Raw genomic sequence first — 22,289 nt, forward strand, 5'->3', positions numbered from 1 at the left:
GCATATAATTTCTCTGCAGCTAGCTCCGGGCAAAAACACAGAGTTAAAAGGACTTTTCAACATTAATTTCCATATAAATTTATTTTTGTATTGTAGTAGTCTGCAATATATGCTTGCATAGGTGTATATGTATATGTGTGTGTATATATATATGCATATATATATATATATATATATATATATACATATGTGTATACATATACAAGGAGAGGAGAAAGAGATTGCCTTATTGGAAGAGTAGATCCATAAATAAGTGATCATATACATTATAAGGAAGATTCAGTTTATTTAATAAAAGGATGAGTGGGAAGCAGTCTGCTTCTTGGTGCAGTGTTTCAAGTTAAGCAATTTGTGTGTGTGTGTGTGTGTGTAAAATTGTAAAGGCTTCCTTTACAATTTGAAGTACTGGAAGCAGTGTTTTATACTGTATCCTGGAAGCTTTGGCATTCTAAAGGCGATTTACATGATGTTATAACACAGACTGAAGCTTAGTTGAAGAGAAGGAAGGCTGCATTGTATCAACTGACATTTATGGAATTTGTGGGATTTACAGCTGTAGGTTATATGGTCACCTTTCCAGGCCTTTGGAGAACATTATTCTAGTCCACGAGATACTGTATTCTTAATTGAGCAGATATATTTATTCTTAAATGTAAAGTTGCTTGTGTTTAAAAATATTTCTCTAAAACCTATTGCACACATTCAGGTATGTTGTGACGGCCTTCTGTATGATCCTCAGCCTGGATACAGCTGCTGTGAGGAGAAATACATCGCACTCTCTCCGAATGCCACTGGGGTTTGCTGTGGAGGGCGGATGCGGGAGGCACAGCCAGACCACCAGTGCTGCTCTGGGCATTACGCTAGAATCCTTCCAGGTGAGCATTGTCTGCCACATTGTTCAACAGCTCAGAAGCTGAAACTAAGCCTGTGTCCCATGCCAGCAAACGCTTTCAAGAACTTTTTCATCAAAATCTGAACCTCACGCAGAGGCAAAGCAATGGGTGTGCTTTAAATGTTGTCTTTCCAGCTGTGGCAGAAGGAGCTAAGAGAGTGACTTATCAGACCTCCCAATATCTCCTGAAGACAGGAATGTCTATGAAGATCTTATCTTGTGTGGCTCGACTCATTCCCATACTTCATGGTTTTCATCGTCAAATCTATGAGTCATGAACTGTCCATGACGGTTCCTCTTTAATGTCAGCTTGGCTGGGTTTGAAATCACTTAGGAGACACGCCTTTGACAGGGAGTGTCTTTCCAAGGAGCTTTAATAAGAAGGGAAAACTCTCAGGCTGGACGTGGGCAGCACCATCCCAAATGCTGTAGTCCTAAACAGAATAAAAGAGAAAACAGAAGGAAGCCAGCTGGGTTTCTTCCCTCTCTGCTTCATAGCTACAGAGCCAATGTGACCTCAGGCTTGAGAACCAGGCCTTCCCCACTATAAGCGAGTGTGTCCTCAAGTGTGGGCCACTGTCACCCTGCCTAACTCAAGTCATTTCACTACCTACTTTGCCACAGCAAGGAGCAGCTAATCCACTGCCCCAGCTGTGGGACTTCCCTCCACGCCCTCCATTCCTCTTCTGAGAACCACACACCTCGTTCCTAAGTGGATGACTTAGGTTCCATTTATGTGAGCGTTCCAAACCCCAGTGGCTCAGACTGTCAGCTCAGTAGGCTGGACAGTGTTTCCCACATTTAAATGACGTGAAACGGTACCTAGTAAAGAACACAGGGAATGAGGACGGTGGTGGCCACCGTTTATAATGCGAAAGATGTCACATAGGCCTTGGATTTAAAGGTTTTCCCCCAACTTAGCTGCAGTTTACAGTCATGAACTGAGTTTAGAAGAAATCCACAGTACGCCATGATTCGTGTATGACCTGAAGGTTCGGGATGGTTTTGCTGCTGTGTTCTGTCAAAATCCCTCTCCTGATGCTAGTCGGAGGGAGCTTCCACCCCAATGATAATAATACCCAGCGACAATAGGAATGAAACAGGAGGCAGAGGGTGACCATCACAGGCACAAGCATCCTGTGGAAGAGGAAGGAGATTGCAGAGAAGCAAACAGTACTGATTGAAACATTTATACTGCCTTTGCAACAAATCAAAAAACAAGCCTGGTTGCTAGAGTGGCCTGGGCTTGGGTAGCTTTCCATTAGTCATGTAGTAGAATTTATTTACTTATTTGCACGTATGTGGTTGCATGCATGTGTATGTGCATGTGCATGTGCGTGTGCATGTGTGTGCACTCACACATGTGTGCATGTGTGTGTGTGTGTGTGTGTGTGTGTTGTATGCATGCAAGCATGTGCAGAGTCCAGAAGAGGTTGTCCAATATTCTGGCCTATCACTCTCTGCCTTGTTCCACTGAGACAGGGTCTGGCTGGTGACTGGAAAGCTGAAGGTTTACAGAATGGCAGCCATTCCCTGCTTTTGAAGTTCTTCACTTTTGCATGGCAAACATTGTTACCCACTGAGCAGTCCTACCCCGGGACAGTATTCTGCCTCCTGCCTTTTCCCTGTCCCACGTGGGTCAGCAAGCAGCTTGCTTAGGTGACATCATGGGGCTGCCACTTTGCATCTAGCAGGTTTGATATGAGTACAAGGGGAGGGAGAGAGTATATTCTATGTGTGGATGACAGGGAAGGGAGGGACGTGAATTTTAGTGGCTACTTGGTTATGGACAAGGGCCCCGGATCTGCCTCCCTCTTGTTGCCATTGTGTTTTCTGTCTACTTCATTAACATTGTGGGTACTTTTAAAGGCTTATTCTAGACCAATACACCATTACTGACACTGGAAAAGCCACTGTAGATATAGATATGATTCCTGTCACCTAAGTTTACCACTGATGTCTTTCTCCTTTTAAAGATTTATTTGTTTGTTTGTTTGTTTGTCTATATGTTTTAGTTTATGTTGTCATGAGTCTAATCTCAGAGAACTGGAGTTACAGGTGGCCGAGAGTTATCTGAGATGGGTGCTGGGAGCCAAACCTTGGTCCTCCAGAAAAGCAGCAAGCTTCCTTAACCACTGAACTGTCCTCCCAGTCCCAGGACGGTGATGTTTTCTTGATGATAAGAAAGCAAACTTAGAAGAGAGGCTCAAACATGGAAGGTATTAAGATAAATACTCCAAGTTAATTCACGATGGTGAATATTCACTCTGACCATCTTTGCCTCCCCCTCTGAGTCAGAGAACAAAAAAAATCTATATAGCAAAGTTATTGTCTCTGATTCTCCAGCAAGAATACATTCATAATTGAATAAATCACAACAATGTTTCTTAGAAGGACCTTTGTTGTCGGAAGTGTAAGGATTTTGTGGAAGATTGTTGCCTTGTTTATTAAATTCTGTTTCACAGTTGTTAGCAACAGATCAAATAAAGCTCGTCCAATGCTCTATTGTCTCTGAATGTCCACAGCTGGGGGCTCTCAGCTATGATTCTTCTCCTTTCTTCCTCCAAATAACTGCTTTAAAACTTAGAGAAATGAGACGGATGCTTCCTGGTGTCTGCTCTCAGCTTCCTCCATCCAGCAGAGGCTGGGAGGACCCTGAGTCTCACACACCACTAAACAGAATACAAATAGCTTATCTGAATATAGACTACAGTTTTCTTTCAAAGTCACTTTGAATTTTTTTGATATTATCATTTGCAACAAACTATTTAAGCCCTGAAAATAATTCTGGCCCACAAAATTAATGATACATACTTGCTCCCATTTGGCCCTTTAGCGCAGCATCTGACAGAAAAGCTCTGCCTGTCTGTGCCTCTTCAAGCCCAACAGTGCAGGGCTAAGGAAACAACCTACTTATATTTTGCTTCAAAATAAAATTTGATGTTTGTTCCAAAAAATTAAATAAATGGGAACTTCACTGATATTAGAGAAGCCTCCTAATAACTGACTATGAGCATGTATGTCTACATGTGATACGTGGACATGTCTCTGTGTGCATGCACACGTGTGTACTGTAGAGATTAAAGGTAGAAGTCAGGGTCTGCCTCAATCACACTCCACTTAAAAACATGGGTTTTAACTTAATGTGTATGTGTGTTCATGGATGTAAGAGGTGGGTGGAGAGAAAAAGAACAAAGAAATGTTACAAAGAAATGGCACGTGGAAGCCAGGGGACAACTTTTGAGTGTCCATGCTTAGCTCTCTGCAGATTGATGCAGGGTCTCTCCCTTATCTGTCACCCCATAGCATACTCCAGGATAGGTGGCCCATCAGCTTCTGGCCAAGTCTCTCTTCTCTCCTCTTCCCATCTTTCTTTCCTTAGGCGCACTGGGATGAGGGATGAGTGCCAACAGATCCTGCTTTGTATGCTGACTTTGGAGGGCAAATGCACATTGGCCAAGCTTAGGTGGCAAATGCTTTTCCACAGTCAGCACCCCTAGCCTTCACCTTCTTTGAGACAGTATCTCTCACTGAACCTGGAGCTAACCATTCAACTAGACTAGTGGGCCACCAAGCTCCAGGGACCCTCCTGACTCTGTTTCATTAGCTCTGCAACTACAGGCACAGACCACAAGTTGATTGGTTTGTTTTGTTGTTGTTGTTGTTGTTGTTGCTCTGTTCCTATTGTTATTTGTGTGGATGCTTGGTAGGTTCTCAGACTTTACTGACTAACCTCTTTCATCATCCCTTAACAACTGATTTTTAAAGCAAGAGTTTTAAGTTTCTACACCATACAGATATGTGTGTATACACCTACCTGTCAAAACTATATGTGTACCTATGCACATATATCACACATGCACTTGTTTTCCCACAGGGTTACATTATCCCTTCTTGTCAAGATAAGAAAACATGTAAAGAAACCATCCTCGGGGAGAACCGGGCGCTGCTTCCGTTGCTAATCTGTATCTATCTAAATGAAGGGATGTCTTTCTGACCTGGGTCCTCAGCCCATGGTCTTTGTTAACTAGTTTAAGGCCATTTACATCAAGAAGGAGATGTAGTGACCCCAAACTGCCTTGTATCCTGCTGTAATTAAAATCCAATCGGCAGTCTCCAATCTCGAGGCTGAGATGCAGGCAGGCATTTTGATATTTACAGAGGAGTTGAAATATTGGTTAATAACATCACTCCTTCGTTCCTCTCAAGATTTTGCTCCATGGCTACACATTACAAAGAGCAGCAGAGGAGAATACTCACTCCTTCGCCCCACTTTTTTTATAAATATGCTAATGACCCCAGAGAAGTGTTAATGTGGGTCATTCTTTGATAAGAATAACAATTAACTTTTAGGCTGCGCGGTACCATTTAGAGAGGAAGCATCTTCAAGCCTGGCCTGAAAGACTCATTTTTAGAGGTTAATGAGAAGGTGGCTGATCCTTGTATCTTGTGTCTAATAGCCCTTTTTTTTTTTTGAGGGGAAAGAGAGTTTTATTTCTCATTGATATAATACACATCCCTTCTTATTTTTTTTTCATTTTCCCAAACCTTTTCTACAGGCAGTAAATGAATTCGGGGAACTATGACTAAAATAATTAACGCAATCTAGGAGAGGCGTCACACAAAAGGTTGTCTTTCCCCTACACAGATGTAAGCAGCCTCTGTCTTCTGAGCTCACTGCTGTGCTAGGTAGTACCCCAGAACCATGCGACGCTTTAGGTTTGCCACTAAGGGGCACCGTATTCTCTGGCTAAAGAAAGGTTTAAGACAAACGGTAATTATATCTCAGACTAGAGAGAAAGTTCTTCTAACCAGAGGAAGCAAGGAGGGGGGTAAATAAATGGCAGATAAATGATAGATAGATAGATAGATAGATAGATAGATAGATAGATAGATAGATAGATAGATAGATAGATGACAGATAGGAAGGCAGACAGATGTGAGGTACAATATGGATGGGTAAATAGACTACAGAAAGACAATAAGTAGATATAAAAATGTATTACTATTACAGTAATATCGCTGTTGTCAAACTCATTCCACCAGCATTGGTTGCTGCTAACACCATAGCAAACACCCCTGTTCACTTTGCCTTACTGGCTCTAAGGTCCTCATACAATCAAGCACACCATAACTGAACACACTGTATTTGTCTTTCTCTTGTTAGCTTCTTTCACTTAGCAACATTTTCAAGGCTCACTCACATTGTGCCTTGCATCAGGATTTCATTCTTTTCTAAATCTGGATTCCATTCACCAGATTTTGTTAGGAATTTATTCACCAAAGGCTGTTTGGATTCTTTCCACCTAAACTGCAAAAGTGATTCATAGCATTAAGCATCTTTCCATGGGGTTCATAGGCTATCTGTGGCTTTTGTATTTGTGTACTTTTTTTATGTATGAGTTCTTCAAAAATTTTTTCATACTTGTGCTTGCTGTGTTATTGTCTCTGAATATTCACATGTGAGGTTTGGCCCTCGGTGTGCTGTTGCTTTCAGAGGAGGGGCCTTCTGGGAAGAGATGGGGGTCATTCAGGATGCTGTGTAGAAGGGGCTTTGTCCCATTCCTGAGCTTTGCTGGAAGGGCACTGGTCCTGAAGTTCTCCAGCCTGTCTGGCCATGTGCCTGCCACTCCCTTCACTCATACACACTTCTGTGAAGCTGGTTATAACTAGACCCTCACCAGAGCCAAGAACATGTTTGTGCCATGTTCTCAAGCTCCAGAAATAGGAACTAAATAAGTCTTAAGCATAGTATTACTTAGTCTCTGGCATTTTGTTACATAGCAAAATAAAACAAAACACTCTTTCCAGTGTCTTCCTTGTGACTCTGTTGTCTTCTTTGATGCCCAAAGGTTTGAAATTTTGGCAGATACAAAGTCATCTAGCTTCATTGCTGTAAGTTTCACCTTGTATCTAAAGCAAATCATAGAAAAACCATTGCCCAGTCCAGCATCACAAAGTCATCCAGGGGTATTTTTTACTAAGATTTTGAATTTTAGTTTTGCTTTGTGATCTTCAATACATTTTTGGAGCTCATTTTTTGTGGCATATGACAAAGTAAGAATTCGACTTTATTGTTTTCCACGTGAGCGTTTCCTTCTCTCAACACTCATTGTTCCAGCAGAAACGTTGCCTTCCGCCATTGAGCCGTCTGAACACCGTTGATAAAGGTTGCTTGACTACACAGGTGAATCTGTTGCTATCCTGTCTTTCATTTCAGGTATAAACCAGCCTTCCTACCAATACCACACTGTTTTCCTGCAATAGCTTGGAAGGAGAGCTTGACATCAGAAAGTGGAAGACTTCTGACTTTGTTCTTAGCAAACTCATTTTAGCGACTTGGGATTCCTTGACATCCATGTGAGTTTTAGAATGGCCGTCCCATTTCTGAAAGCAGCATCAGGATTTTTTGACAGACTCTGTTGGCTCTGAAGGTCACCTGGGCTAGCACCGACGTCTTAACGGTGGTTTACAATCCATGGCTACAGGATTCTCTGACCTTCCTCTTTCCTCTTTAATTTCCTGCAGCAGCATCCGGTAGCTCTCAGTCTGCAGGCATCCTTGGTTGAGTTCATTCTGACGTATTTTATATTTTTGATGCTGTGCTAAATACTGTCCTTTCAGACTGTTTGTTCTTTCGGCCTAGAGGCCTAGTGGATTATTTGGGTACGTTTTATATATTGAGACATTGATGGATTCATTGTTCTGGTGTTTAGTTTTCTTTAATAAATGTGGGTTTTTTCCCTCCCTTTAAGGTCATGTTGCCCGAGACCATACATGCTTTTCCCTCTCCGTTGTACTTCGTCTGTTTCCTCTGTGTCTGTGTGGTCGCTCTGACTCTATCCAGAGCTGCAGAGTGGAAGCAGTCTGGCATCTTTGCCTCCTCTGATCTTAGAGGGCCTCCCAGTCTGTCCACTGAGAGAGGGCTGTTAGTAGGGGGTTCTTCATACTCACCCCATATGCTGAGGCCGTTTCCATGCAGTCCTTCCTTGTTGAGGACAGTGAGAAAGGAAAAGCTTTCTTCTGTCCTTTTCAACATCGGCTGAGGACAAGTCCCCACCTTCCCCTTATTCTGCTGTTAGGATAATGTTGTGCTACATTTATTAATTTTGATCTGCTAACTTTTTTTTTCCTTAATGGTTCTTTACATTTGTGGTGATTTAAATTTTCTTCCTTTCTCTCTCTCTCTTTCTTTCTTTCTTTCTTTCCTTCTTTCTTTCTCTTTTTCTTTCTTTTTTATTAGATTTTTTCCTTATTTACATTTCAAATGTTATCTCCTTTCCTGGTTTGGCCTCCAAAAACTCCCTCCCTCTAACCGCCCCCCCCCCCCTCCAAGAGTACACATGGTGGGACTCATGGCTCTAGCTGCATACGTAACAGAGGATGGCCTAGTTGGTTACCAATGGGAGGAAAGGCCTTTGGTCCTGTGAAGGATCTGTTAACATCTGTTTGTTTGTTTGTTTAGGTTTTTCAAGATAGGGTTTCTCTGTGTAGCGCTGGCTGTCCTGGAACTCACTCTGTAGACCAGGCTAGCCTGGAACTCAGAAATCTGCCTGCCTCTGCCTCCCAAGTGCTGGGATTAAAGGCGTGGGCCACCACCGCCCAGCTGCTAACTTTTTTTTTTAAATACATTTATTTATTTATTTTATGTAAGTACACTGTAGCTGTCTTCAGACACCCCAGAAGAGGGCATCAGATCTCATTACAGATGGTTGTGAGCCATCATGTAGTTACTGGGATTTGAACTCACGACCTTCAGAAGAGCAGTTGGCGCTCTTAACCGCTGAGCCATCTCTCCAGCCCCAGCTGCTAACTTTTAAAACAAAAGTTTGTTGATGGGTCTGGAGAGATGGCTCAGTGGTTAACAGTGCACATGACTCTTACAGAGGGCCTGAGTTCTGTTTCCTGCACCCACGTCAGTAACCTACAACTACCTGAAACTGCATGCAAATACCCCACAAAAACATACACATAATTTTAAACTGGGCTTAATCTTTTTATGCACGTATGTGTGTGTGTGTGTGCGTGTGTGTGTCTGTGTGTATATTCCATATGCTTTTGTAGAAGTCAGAGGACAATCTGTAGGAAGAGGCTCACCTCCCACTCTGGGATCTTGATGTTGAACTCAGGCCTTCAGGCTTGCCCTGCAGGGAGCACGCTCATCCCCTGAGCCGAGTCGTGTCGCCTTGTTGACTCATTGGTCAGAATAAATCCTTGGTTATGAGGTGCTGTTCTTGTAATGTGATTTTAAATTTAGTTCTAGGAGAGTTTTATTTTCTAGGCTTTTTTCTTTTTCTTCAAAATCAGTATTCATTCCTAAGGGATTGGCATCTACAGTCCTATCTTATTCTAAGTGTCTTTGTCTGGTTTTATTATCAGGGTATTGTAGCACTTATAGATAAGTTAGGACTTACTCCCATTCTTTAGTTTTTCTGGAAGATTACATTGGTGTTGTTTTTTTAAAGGATAAATAGAATTCACCAAGGAAGCCATTTGACCAGAGCTTTCATTGTGGGGAGTTTCTCTGTAAATTATACACCCTTGCTATGAATTACAAAGTCTTTTCAGATTTTCAGTATTTCCCCATTCAGTCTGGGAAAGGTTATATTTCTGTCACTTTGTAGCTGTCATCTAAGTAGCATAGACTTGTAAGGACTGAGTATGGACACGAAAGACCTGGGGGGTCACTGCTAGGCATCCTTGACTTTATTTGCTACCCCTTGTGTCTCTGACCATGGGCACTCTGCCCCGTGGTTTTCCTACCAATTCATCTTGCTTCCCCTGTACCTACACTGTAGGTCTCCTGGGAAAATGAGCTAATTAACAGAGAACAAGGACATCCAAGACCTTGAGCTCCCTCAATCCTCATTGAACTTGGCCCTTCCCTTATTAAAGCTTAGTGACTTATTGCTTATATTATACAACCTCTGGACTATGTTTTAAAATCATCCAACTACTTAGCCTGGCCACTGTGCTCATCCACCTTGCAAATGTATTCAAGAAATACAGTCCAGGGAAAGAAACAGCCTAACAAGGGGTAACACGGGAAGCGGGGAGAAGCTGTTGATGGTTCCTTCACCATAAAGAGAAGAGACTAGTCAAGGAGGAGGAAGAGGAGGAGGAGAAGGAAGGGGAGGGAGAGGGGGAGGGGGAGGGGCAGGGGGAGGAGGAGGGGAGGGGGAGGAGGAGGAGGAAGAAGGGGAGGGAGAGGGGGAGGGGCAGGGGGAAGAGGAGGAGGAAGAACAGGAGGGAGAGGAGGAGGAGGAAGTCAAGATTCAAGGAGCAAAAAGGAAAGTACATGCCATGGGGAGTAAAGAAGGTTGAAGTGTATGCTCTAGATCCACCAAATATCATCAGCCACTTCTGAAATATCTTCACAATAAGCAGTTTTATAAGTTCTCTCTTTAAGGCCCCTCCATCCAGAAAAATAAACTACCCCAAAACATCATAAAGCCAGCAGTGACAAACTTGATGTGGTTTGAAAAGGAATGGCCCCTATAGACTCAGGTGTTTGAATGCTAGATCCCTAGGGAGTGGCACTATTAGGAGGTGTGGCCTTGTTGGAGTGGGTGTGCCTTGGTTGGAAGAAGTGAATTACAAAGGGGTGGACTTTGAAGTCGCAGTAGCTCAAATCAGGCCTAGTGACACACAGTTCTTTACTTGCTGCCCTTAGACTCAGATGTAGAACTCTCTGCTATCTCTCCAGCACCATGTCTGCCTGAATGCTACCATGTTCCTGCCATGATGATAATGGATTAAATCTCTGAATGATAAAGCAGTCCCAATTAAATTTTTCTTTTATAAGGAAAAATTGCTGTCTTCATGGTGTCTCTTCACAGCCATAAAACCCAAACTAAAAGACTTGCTATCTGGAATTTTTAAATTTTTGTTCTTGAGACACCAAGCCAAGGAATAATTTATTCTTGCATCTAAATTTTTTAAAATATTAACTTCATTCTCAGAATCTCACTTGCTGACACTGTGTGTGTAAGAACTCTAGGGAAATTTATTATCTCTCATAACTCTGCAAATTATGAATGTGCTTAGCTAAATACAATCTTTTACTTCCACTCACTTAATTATCTTCCCATTTTAAACATTTTGTTTAGTTAAGTAAATATATCCTTATTAAGAAACCATTTTCCCAGTGGGGAAAAAATTTCAAGACACTGGCCTCAGCAAGGACTCCTGAAGAGCCATCTCGTCACTCAGGAAAGAGTGACAACTGGCAAATGAGATTTCAAGAAAGGAACAGGTTTCTGCACATCCAAGGAAAGAGTTGAGTAAAAACATGCAGCAATGCCGGAGAGTCCATCTCCAGCTATAGCTCTGACAGAGGATTAACATCTGGAATAAACAAAGAACTCGGTAACAAACAGCTTAATGAAGGAGATAATGAAATGAGCAGAGGAGTCACAAAGAAATAAAATTCTGCAGCTTTCAATAAATCTGCAAAGGGAAGCTTCAACCTCACAAGGCACCCTAGAAATGCTAATTAAAATGACTGTGAGATTGTATGACTCCTGTCAGAAAACAAATAACAACAAAGGCTGGTGAGGATGTAGGCAAAGGGGAGCCATCCTGCACCTCTGGAAACATAAGACAAAAGTCACAACGGAAGTCAATATGGAGATTCCTCCAAATTCTGAAAATAGGTCTTCCATGTGACCCAGCTATACCATTTGGGGTATTTACCCAGAGGACTTCAAGACACCACCTCACAGAGGCGAATGCCCCTTGGTGCTTACTGCAGTGCTATTCCCAGGAGCTGAGCCGTGAGACCAACCTGGGCTTCCAGCAACAGAAGAACGAGGGACAAAACGTAGCTCATACACAATGGAAATTTTTTTCTGCCATTAAAAACGAAGGTCAAAATGATGTTGTTTGAAGGAAAATGGATAGAACTGGAAAATTTTTATAAGACAATTCCATCTCAGGAAAACAAATTCCACACTTTCTTTCTCCTCTGTGGTTCTTGGATTTTGCATAGATATTTAGAATCATATGTATGTAAATATGACAGGGAAGCAGAAGCCAATCTTTCCTGGCAGCCAGAGCTAACCTGTGGCTTATGTGCTGCATAGCCAAAGACAGCTAGGAATATGTCCCAGCACAAAGTCATGTTGGTCAGACATTAGAAAAGGGGCAGGAAGAAAAGGGCCCATATGTGTGGATGAAAGCAGCCACACCTACCACTCCATCTTCATTGTAAAAGTTTGGGGGCTGTGTTACAATTTTACAACCCCAATAGAGCACTCTTCCTGTCTTCTGCCCTGCAGAAGAGATGGCACTAACACTTGGTTGGGAGTCTGAAGCATAATTGAATTCACAAGATAACAGTTATCATCCTAATCCAACAGGAGAGATATGCTGTCCAGATGAGAGGCACAACCGGGTGTCCGTGGGCTTTGGTGATGCCTGCTGCGGCACAATGCCTTATGCCACCTCTGGGAGCCAGGTGTGCTGTGCCGGGAGGCTCCAGGACGGCTACAGACAGCAGTGCTGTGGGGGAGAGATGGTGAGCCAAGATTTCCAGTGCTGTGGTGGAGGAGAAGAGGGCGCGGTATACAGTTACCTCCCAGGTAAGGCCCCTTGTCTGTCCTACAGAATGTGAGAGGTGATGGCTAGGGAGAAGGAGGGATTTGCCCTAGAAATGAAATAATTAAAACCCATATGAATTAAATCTAATGAAGCATGTAGGAATATACTATGTAACAGTTAAAATCTTTATTGTAAGTGTACCTAGACTACTTCATAAAGACACAGCAGGTTTCTTTTTTTGGAGCTGAGGATGTGGCTCAGTGGGCGAGAGCACTTGGTGCTCTTGCAAAGACCCCAAATTCGCTTCTTATTACCTGGGTTGTGGGGCTCACAGCCACCTGTAACTCTAGCATCAGGAGACCAGACGCCCTCCTCTGGTCTCCATGGAGATTGAAGCCTCAGACACATAAATGTTTGAAAAATGCATTCTTTAAAAAAAAAAAAACTTTCTTTATGAATGTTACCCCACCAAGATAATACTAAATCAAAAACAAACTCCTCCATAAATGTATTTTTTCTGTATCCGAAGAATATTTCCTAATAAGTACTAATAGTAGACAAAATAATTAAAGTGGCATTGAGATATTAATCTTTTACTTTTTGTTCTCATATATCTAATATTATTAAGAATATATATTCTAACATTAAATTAATTTACTAATAACAATATTAGTAGCAAGCATTACCACGAGATAAAGCCTTATTGTCAACAGTAGTGTCTATTCTTGTGTACGTTGCTACCAAAGTTAATCTTTGTAACTACTCCACAAATAGATATTTTTCTATTCATATTTTATAGCTTAGGAAAGGTGCACAGGCCTATAACTCAGTGGTAAATCACTTACTAGTATCTGTGAGGCCTGGAGTTTGATTCTTGGCACCACAAAAGAATAACAATATTAAAATTAATGTGGAAATTGAAATGTGGGCAATAGAGACGCACCAGAGACCACACAGGTGATCCAGAATAGAGCCTGGGGTGGGCTGAGCTTGCAGTTGGAGGGGGTGGAGGAAAGGAACAAAATTCAAAATGAATATTTATTTGTAATAAGAAAATAATTATAAATATAAGAGAAGTCCAGGAAACTTCACTTACATAATCTATTTTTGTATGCATGTGTGTATTGTGCATGTGTATGTGCCTGCTTATGTATATGTGTGTATGTTCATGTATACATGAATATGTGCATGTGTGTAAATGTACCTGTGTGTGCATCTGTGTATCTGTGTTTATGTGCCTATGTGTTTGCATGCATGTGTATGAACATGTGTGTGTGAGAGCATGTAAGTGTATCTGTGTGTGTATATGCACGTGTGCATGAGTGTGTACATGTATGTTAGCATGTATGTGAGTGTATATGTGTATCTTGTGTGTCTGTGTATATGTGTCTATGTGTTTGTATGCATGTGTGTGAACGTGTGTGTGTGCTGTATGTACCCATGTGTGCTCATGCAGAGGTCTGATGAGGACATCTGTTGTCTCGCTTTGTCACCCTCTGCCTTATGACCGTGAAACTGGGTCTCTCACTGAACCAGGAACTGTGCTGGCAACCAGCCCCAGCCAGCCTCCAGTAGAGTCTCCATGGTGTTGGGGTAACAGGTGTATGCTCAGCCATGCTAGACTTTTACCTGAGCGCTGGAGATTTGAACACAGTTCCTCATGGTTGTTCAGCAAGCACTCTTACCCACAGAATCATCTCTCCAGTATCCAGCACAGTTTTTTAAATATCTGTGTCCCATAATTCCTGGCGTCCTTCACTGTGATTTGCATATGATTTGCATATACCATTCATTGCCTGTCCAGCCGACCCTGGCACTTCAGCATATTTTTATTGCAGTTGTTTTTCCCTCTCACATGGTGATCACAATATCACGATTTCTTTTTAAATTGGTTGAAGTTTTGAAATGAGGTCTTAAGTACCCTGGCTCATTATTATGCTTCATACACAGGTAGGATAACTGTCAGATTTGGGGACATCTCTACCCAGGATCTCCTTTGGATCAGAGTATTTCAGATCTCTGAAAGTGCTCTGTGGTGACTCTCCTGATCTGTGGAGCTGACTGTATTAACTGTACTCAGTGGGCAGTGTCTGTCTAAGCCACCAGTTCTCAAGTTTGTGGGTCACGACCTCTTTGGGGGTCAAACAACTCTTTTACAGGGGTCACATATCAGATATTCTACATATCATATATTGACATTACAATTCATAACAGCAGCAAAATTACAGTTATGAAGTAGCAATAAAAATAATTTTAAGATTGGTGGTCATCACAACACGAGGGACTGTATTAAAGGGACATAGTATCAGAAAGGTTGAGAGCCAGTGGTGTAAACTATAATTCTCTCTACTTGACTCGTTATCACCAGTGTCACCAGCCCATCTGCAAATCAGCAAGTCTTAACATTATTGGGTTATTATATTTCAGATACATTGATTCAAGTCCCAGTACAGCGTTCCATTGCAGTATTACTACTTTGGGAATGGTCTGAAATTCATTTCAATTCTCCAGTTGATGTCAGAAATATTTTAATTAAATACTTATTTTCATGTTTTACATGTGTATGCATGTTCCCATGCGTAGGGGTAGATATGCACAAATACATATATGCTGAGGCCAGAAGATAATTGTGGAAACCATTCCTTAGATGTAGTCCATCCACCTTCTTTTCTGAACAGGATTACTTACTGGCCTGGAACTTTATATACAGGCTAAGTCCTTCAGTGCCAGGACTACTGTTAGTCCTGTAGATGGGGGGAACATTTCTTTGACTCTTTGATTATGACAAGCTGTGTTTATAAATGCACAGGGGACTGGCCAGATGACTGCCTCCCCTAAGTTGGGGTGTCAGAGTGTAGCCCCTCACTGGCTTTTTTATGCAGAAAGATTAGGGCTGATAGAAAAGAGCTGTTGAGATGATCAGCTGTTAGCACCAGGACAGAAAAGTAGGAAACTCTAGGTTCAAGGCTGCCTGTGGGGGGGGGGGGGATACCAGCAAGAATACATCCTGTGGAAGGGGCGTCATCACAGGTGTTCAGGAGTCTAGCAAGACAAAGGGATGGGTATACATCATGGGGTTACAAGTTCTGCAGAGACTGTGAGACACAGTTTGCAGGATACATTAGGCTTAGGAAACAAACTTCATAACAATGTATAACAATGTAGCTCCTGTTTCAGTTACATCCTACAAGCATGTGCCACATGCCCAGTTTTTGACATGGCTTCTGAGGGTCAAACTCTGGTCTTGTACTTACAAAGCAAATACTTTAGTTGCTAAGGCATCTCTTCTCCTGCCGGTTTTTTTTTTCATTTTCTCCACATTTACCTAATATTTTTTCCTTTAAATCGTTCCTTCATTGAACCTCATTTAGTAGTCTATGAATTTTTATACCCTGGCTCTCCCTAAATTGCAGCATGCATGTGTGCTCCAGCCTTGGCAGCTCTTTATGGGACTAACCAAAGCCCTGTAGGTCATCTGTGAGAATGAAACTGTTTTCATAATAATACTTAGTCAATGTACACATTAAGGTTTTGTTATGTGTATATGTTTGTTTATCTGTGTGTGAGGACCATGGGGATGTATGCTGTGGCTCAAAGTATGGACATCAGAGCAGTCTGCGTGAGTCAGTTCTTTTCCTATGCCATAAAGACCCCAGGCAACGAGGTCAGGTCATCAGGTTTGGACACAAGCACCTTTACCCACTGGGTCATCTAATCCACTCCACTCTCACCTCATCTTGGGTGTCTAGCAGCATTTTCCAGGTCCCATGTGGCATGCGTTATGGCAACAGAGAAGCTGAGGGGAGAATTTAACTTCTGTCTGTGACACTAGGCCTTAAGCTGGCCTACAAAAAATAAAAAGTGTAAGAGAATGTTATTCTCACAAATTTGGTTTTGGGTATTGGAAAATATATTTATGCCACAGAAACGCATCTTTATATGAGTTTATTGTTATTTTTAATGGATTTGATTCTAGGATAGAACACATCTTCTGCTTTAACATGCTTTAACATGCACAAAGGTTGTTTTGGTTTGATTTGGTCTGTTTCCTTCGAGACAGAATTTTATCCTGTAGCCCAGGATGACCTTGGATTCCTGATCCTCCTGCCTCAGCCTTCCAAGTGCTGGGTTTACAAATGTATGTCATTAATTAGGCAGGTAGGCTTTGGTTTTTTCATATTTTTTTTCTTTCATTAGTCAACTGCCATACCCTTCCATTGAACAAACAAGAGTGTATTGAGTCTATATTCAAGAAATCATTCTTTTGGGTGTAAAAATGATTAGAATTGCATTCCCTCCCGAGTTTCTCGATCATCCGGGAGGAGCAGCATCCGTGAGGCTGTGAGATGGGAGCAGCAGCATCCATGAGGCTGTGAGATACTCCCCTTCTTGGACTCTTCTTTTCCATTTTTGCGAGTGTGTCTTAATTGTGGAAGCTAATGAGTTTCATTATGACTTTCTCATCCATGCATGCAATGGACTTCGGCCATTCTCCTCGCCAGCCCCTGCTCCCACCCCCTTTCTCCGACAGTCTAATGCACACACATTTTTTAAGCTGAGAGATCATTGCATTAAGCAGATGAAGAAAGCTATGTCTGGGTTGCACCATTTTGTCAGAATCCTGAACACTGAGTCAGGTCTCTAGTGAGACAGCTTGACCTGGTGGGGAATTGATACCCATGTAAGAGCCCACACTTTGGCTTCTGAGTAGTGTATCATCTACACAAGGAAACAGAGGGAGACAGGTTTGAGCCAGCCTAGGATTTAGTGAGTAATCCCAGAAGAGTGAATGTGATTGTCTTAATTCTGACTTTAAAAGGCTAGTTGCATTTGGGTGGCAGAGAAAAAAAAATCAAGGACAGAAAGAGAAGACAGGGCCAAAGTGCTAGAAAGGAAAACAGGGTCAAGGTCACTGCCCTCCAGGGCAGATTCTCAACCTTCTAGAGAATTCTTTACAAGTTATGAACTCTCAAAACCCACTCACACATACATGTGTGTGCACAAGTACACATCCACACATGCACTCGTGCAAATCGCCTGCCTTCTTTACACCCTTGAAGTCTACCCATGGGCCAAGTTTCAGAATCACCCTCTTTTTCCTTCCCTGTGACAATGACAGATAACCAGTCAGATGTTTCTTTTTCAAACGAAATCATTTGTATTATTTTTAATTCTATGCATGCGTGCGAGGGGTGTATACATATGCTTGCAGGTGCCTCTGGAGGCCATAAGAGGGCATCAGGTCCCATAGAGCTGTAGTCACAGGTAGTTGTGAACCACCTGGCAAAGGTGCTGAGATCTGAACTTGAGTCCTCTGTAAGAGCAGCTAGTACCCTAACCGCCGAGTCCTCTCTTGACCACTGAGTCCTCTTATCAGCAAACAGTGAAAAAGCCTTTCCCAAATTGTAATGTTTCTCAACTCCTCCCAAGCAAGGCAAGACTGGCATAGTTCTGGGGTGCTTTCTGGACACCTAACCCTGGTAGCCACGGTGGAGAAGGCAAAGGCTCAGGACTTGTAAGATGAAGGAGAAAAATCTTTTTATTACTGTGACCTTCCCTTCGGACACACTGAAAACAGACAGGTGCTCAGCCCTCTCTGCTCCTCTGCTCTCTCTCTTCCTGGTCTTGCCCCATGGTTACGGCTGCTCACAGATCTGTTTCTGTCCACCCCAGCCACTCACCACACCTGTCGGAAAAGGCTTGGATCCTACAACACAGTTCCACAACCTGGCCTCTCTCACCGCCTGGCATTGTGAGCCTGCCACGACACCGGCCTGGCTCGTAAAACATCCCTTTATGTACTTTATGACTTAAACTCTTTTATTTGCCTGCAGGAGCCCTTTAACAAAATCACATTGAATTGACTTTCTTACACCAAATCAAATCTCCCTGGTCCCAGTTCAGTTGTCTTTGTCAATATGTATTTTATAAATGGAGTGAATTAACAGATGCTGTAGGAACGGAAGTGCTGGGGTAGCGTTTATGGTTTTTAGTGCTCTCTCTGGGCGGATGAGCAGTGTGGAAGCAGTATACAGGTATCTTGGGATGAAAGTCATTCCCTCGGATATGTATTCCTAACCATTTTCCCCGAATATATTTTAAATCTCTTTATTACACATTTTCCCTTAGTGTTTTGCGTATATGGTTTTATCATGTATGCTGTTAATCTTAGCTTAGACTTGATGTATCCCTTAACATTAAAAGACAAAATTAAAACCTTCTCCATCATTCAGAGAGAACAGAGATTTTCCGTTAGCCATGAACAAGATCATTCCCTGACTTTAGATTATGTTCCCTCATTTGTATTATAAATCAGCTCCATGCAGTCTTTGATAGCAAATGCTTCTGAAATTATTTCATAGCAGAATTCTGGGTTTACATGCTCTAGACTCTGCCTTGAGAAAAATTAATGGGGTCCACCAGAAAAAAATGAATATTTTCTTTTAAGATGGAATGTATAAGTTTTGCACAAAAGGAGAGGGGTGGTACAGAAGTCCAGGGTAGAAGGTAGAAGAGCTACCTGGAAGAGATTGCTCCCAAAAAAGTCTCCATAGGACCATGAAAGTCTTTTTAAAAATATAATGTAATATTTTATATATGTGTATGTATGTATGTATGTATGTATGTATATATATGTATATGTATGTGTATGTGTGTATATATATATATATATATATATATATATATATATATGCACTAAAATGTATGGCAGTGGTTTGGGGAGCAGGCTTAGCTGTTAGCTCAGTTTTGTGGTGGTGACCATAGCGCCATCTACTGGTTATCACAGGCAAGAATGCCCTTTTAAAATTATTTTTTAATCTTTTTTTATTTTTTAGTACTCTCCCCAATTTTCTACGTTTGCTCTGAAGACACTAATTGCAATCTGTTTCTTCTCTCTTATGTACCTGAAATGCAGAACCCCTTGTGCTAAAACACGTCAAATGTAAACTGAAGCCAGAGTTTAACATGAAGTTTCCGACCCAGGACTGGTTTTCATACTTTACTGTTATTTTCTTGGAAGAATGGTGTCTCTTTCTTAGTTGTCTTTGGGAAATGTATAGCACATTTTATAGAATTAAATTATTTATTAAAGCATCAGGTATGTTGATAAATATTTCTTTACTAGTTTTGAGCATTAAGCAAATGCTGGTGCCACACTTGGTAATTTGATTCCAAGCTTCTTCTAGTTCTTTCTCCATTGTCTACAATAGAATAGAAGCCACCCATCGACTGTCTACACATTGTGAAAGACTATGCAATCCTGAAATATAAACATCTACTCTTGAACGTATTGATAATTTCTATGTCTTGTTCAAAGACACTCTCCACGTTCATACAAATGTGATGGGAGCCTTTGGAAGAACAGACCAAGCCATCAATAATGCATGGCCTATTTTGTTTTTCTTTGGGCATATTTAAGATTGTGACTTCTGTGTGTCACAGTTCAAAAGTCAAGTGCTGTGTGTGATAAATTAGGCAAGGGTCAAAGGTTGTTGCCATGCCTTTCAGAAGCTGGCCTGTCTCTGTATTTGCAGCTCATTCATGCTGAAGTGATGCACCATGGGTATTACTACCAGGCCCCGCTCTGCAACATCTGCTCTCCCTAAGTGAGTTAGTGCACGTCAGACATCTTTATGTCAGAATATCACAGTGATGGATGCAGTCTTCAGAAAATGCTGCATAAAAATCTGGTGTGCCGTTCTGGCCATTAAGTGAAATTACTATTTAAATTAATGGCACTGTCATGGTTTATCTGTGCAAAGAATGAACGCTGATTAGAGTATTAAGTAATTAGCAATTTATCACACTGGAACAAGGTTGATAATAATTAAAGAAGTAATGGTTTACCAAGGAAACTAGAAAGGGAGTCACTTCTTGTTATGTGAGTGAAATCTTGCCTGAAAATTCAGAAAAGCCAAGATGAAGCCCTTTGACAAAGAAAGCATCCTTCTCTCTCTTTCTCTTCTTCCCTTCATATAAAAACAGTTCATTATCAAAATTTTCGTTGACCTGTCAAAAGTCCCTCAGAGCGATCAGATGGCTGATTGGGAGTTTCAAATTAGGTCAATGTCTGCATTTTGATTTCATACTTAAAGCACGGTGAAGCCATGCAGTAATTTGAGAGGAGAGGGGGAGAATTATTCTCCTCCCTAAAAGGCCAGTTTTCAGATTTTGATTGCTCCTTAAAATGGAAACACGAATAGTTTTAAGAAAATTACTAGAGGGAAAAAAAATGACAGTCAAGGATCCAAGGTTGTGTTTAAATGTCTGATCCAAAGGCATCAGAGAAGTGATGTCCGTGTGTGAGAGAAGTGATGTCCGTGTGTGAGAGAAGTGATGTCCGTGTGTGAGAGAAGTGATGTCCGTGTGTGAGAGAAGTGATGTCCGTGTGTGAGAGAAGTGATGTCCGTGTGTGAGAGAAGTGATGTCCCTGTGTGAGAGAAGTGATGTCCGTGTGTGAGAGAAGTGATGTCCGTGTGTGAGAGAAGTGATGTCCGTGTGTGAGAGAAGTGATGTCCCTGTGTGAGAGAAGTGATGTCCGTGTGTGAGAGAAGTGATGTCCCTGTGTGAGAGAAGTGATGTCCGTGTGTGAATAACACAGAACCCAAGCCCGTGGAGTCCACTTTCATTTCCCTGTGTCGAGAACACACATCTATAAGTAGGCATTTTGTATGAATAAACCTGTCTTTACCCACATAATTAAGACTCAGTCCACAATGAGAACCCTGCTGTGCATATTTTATTATCAAGAACATGACCCGGGAAGGTTAATAAAAATTATTAATATCATAGTTTACTTTCAATTACTTTGAAGAGTTGTCATGCCACATTTAGGTCAGCATGATACATCAAAACTCTATAATGACCAGTATCTATTATTAGTCATATAAGCAATTTTTAAATATTTAAATCTTTTAAAGTATAAACAGCCGTGTGATTGACGGTCCTTCAGAGCCCTGACTGCACAGCATCTTCCTTTAAGGGACCCACCACACTGAGGTCTACTGGATGATTAAAAAAAAAAAAAAAAAAAAGACTTCAAAAATCTTTGGTCTGTTATCAAGAATGTTGTTCCTAATAGGGGTGTTTGTACAGGACCAGATTAAACGATTCAGGACCCAGAACACTTGGAATCTGAAGTTCTTTGCGATATCACTCGGGACTAATAATAAACAAACAGAACTCTAATTAAAATGAATCATTCATCAGGTTGCGGCACAACCAGATGCAGATTCTAATAAGACAGCATGGTGACATGCCATCTACGCACCCGCATTTCCTGCACAATCTAACCACAGAGTGCTGTTTATTTAACTGGCACCTTTATGTCTGAATGTCTCCTAGGTTTCTTCCATGGCAATAAGTGGTAGGCATTTGGTCAGGAGGAGAGAAGTCTGTTGGTCCTTCAGGTGTATGTTTGTCTCCCTTTAGGTACAAGAGTCAGTGATTCTCCCTGTAAGGCCTCTTTCCCCAGCCTGACAACCATGCCATCTGACAGAGCTGAGAGTGAGACAGGAAAATAGTGGTTGGCTGCCATGCTGTTGCTTTTCAGGAACCACAAACACGTTTGACTACTTTCTTTGAGGTGTGTGTTTGAGGTGTGTAGTGTGTGTGTGTGTGTGTGTGTGTGTGTGTGTGTGTGTGTGTGTGCATGTAGTGTTTTTGTGCATGTGTGCATCTCTGTGTGATGTGTGTATGTTGTATGTGTAGGTGTGTGGTGGGAGGTAGGAGGCTGGTAAGTGGTATGTGGTGTATGTGTGCATGTGTATGGTGTGATATGTGTAGTGTGTGTGTATGGTATGTTTAGTGTGTGTGTTTGTGCATGTGTGCATCTGTGTGTGTGTGTATGTGTTGT

At 41.8% G+C, this 22,289-nt stretch overlaps 1 protein-coding gene across 1 annotated transcript in view; it reads left to right on the forward strand.

Annotated features, from left to right (window-relative positions):
- The window catches only part of Ush2a (usherin), a 680,823-nt gene that overhangs the window by 505,634 nt on the left and 152,900 nt on the right, over window positions 1–22,289 (forward strand). Inside the window, exons 48-49 of the mRNA XM_085835345.1 lie at window positions 707–875; window positions 12,253–12,474. Coding sequence (XP_085691471.1) covers window positions 707–875; window positions 12,253–12,474 — 391 coding nt within the window. The remainder of the gene's footprint in view (window positions 1–706; window positions 876–12,252; window positions 12,475–22,289) is intronic.

Source organism: Mus caroli, unplaced genomic scaffold (genome assembly GCF_978045245.1).
Source record: "Mus caroli unplaced genomic scaffold, Mus_caroli_1 scaffold_1, whole genome shotgun sequence".
Classification (NCBI taxonomy): Eukaryota; Metazoa; Chordata; class Mammalia; order Rodentia; family Muridae; genus Mus; species Mus caroli.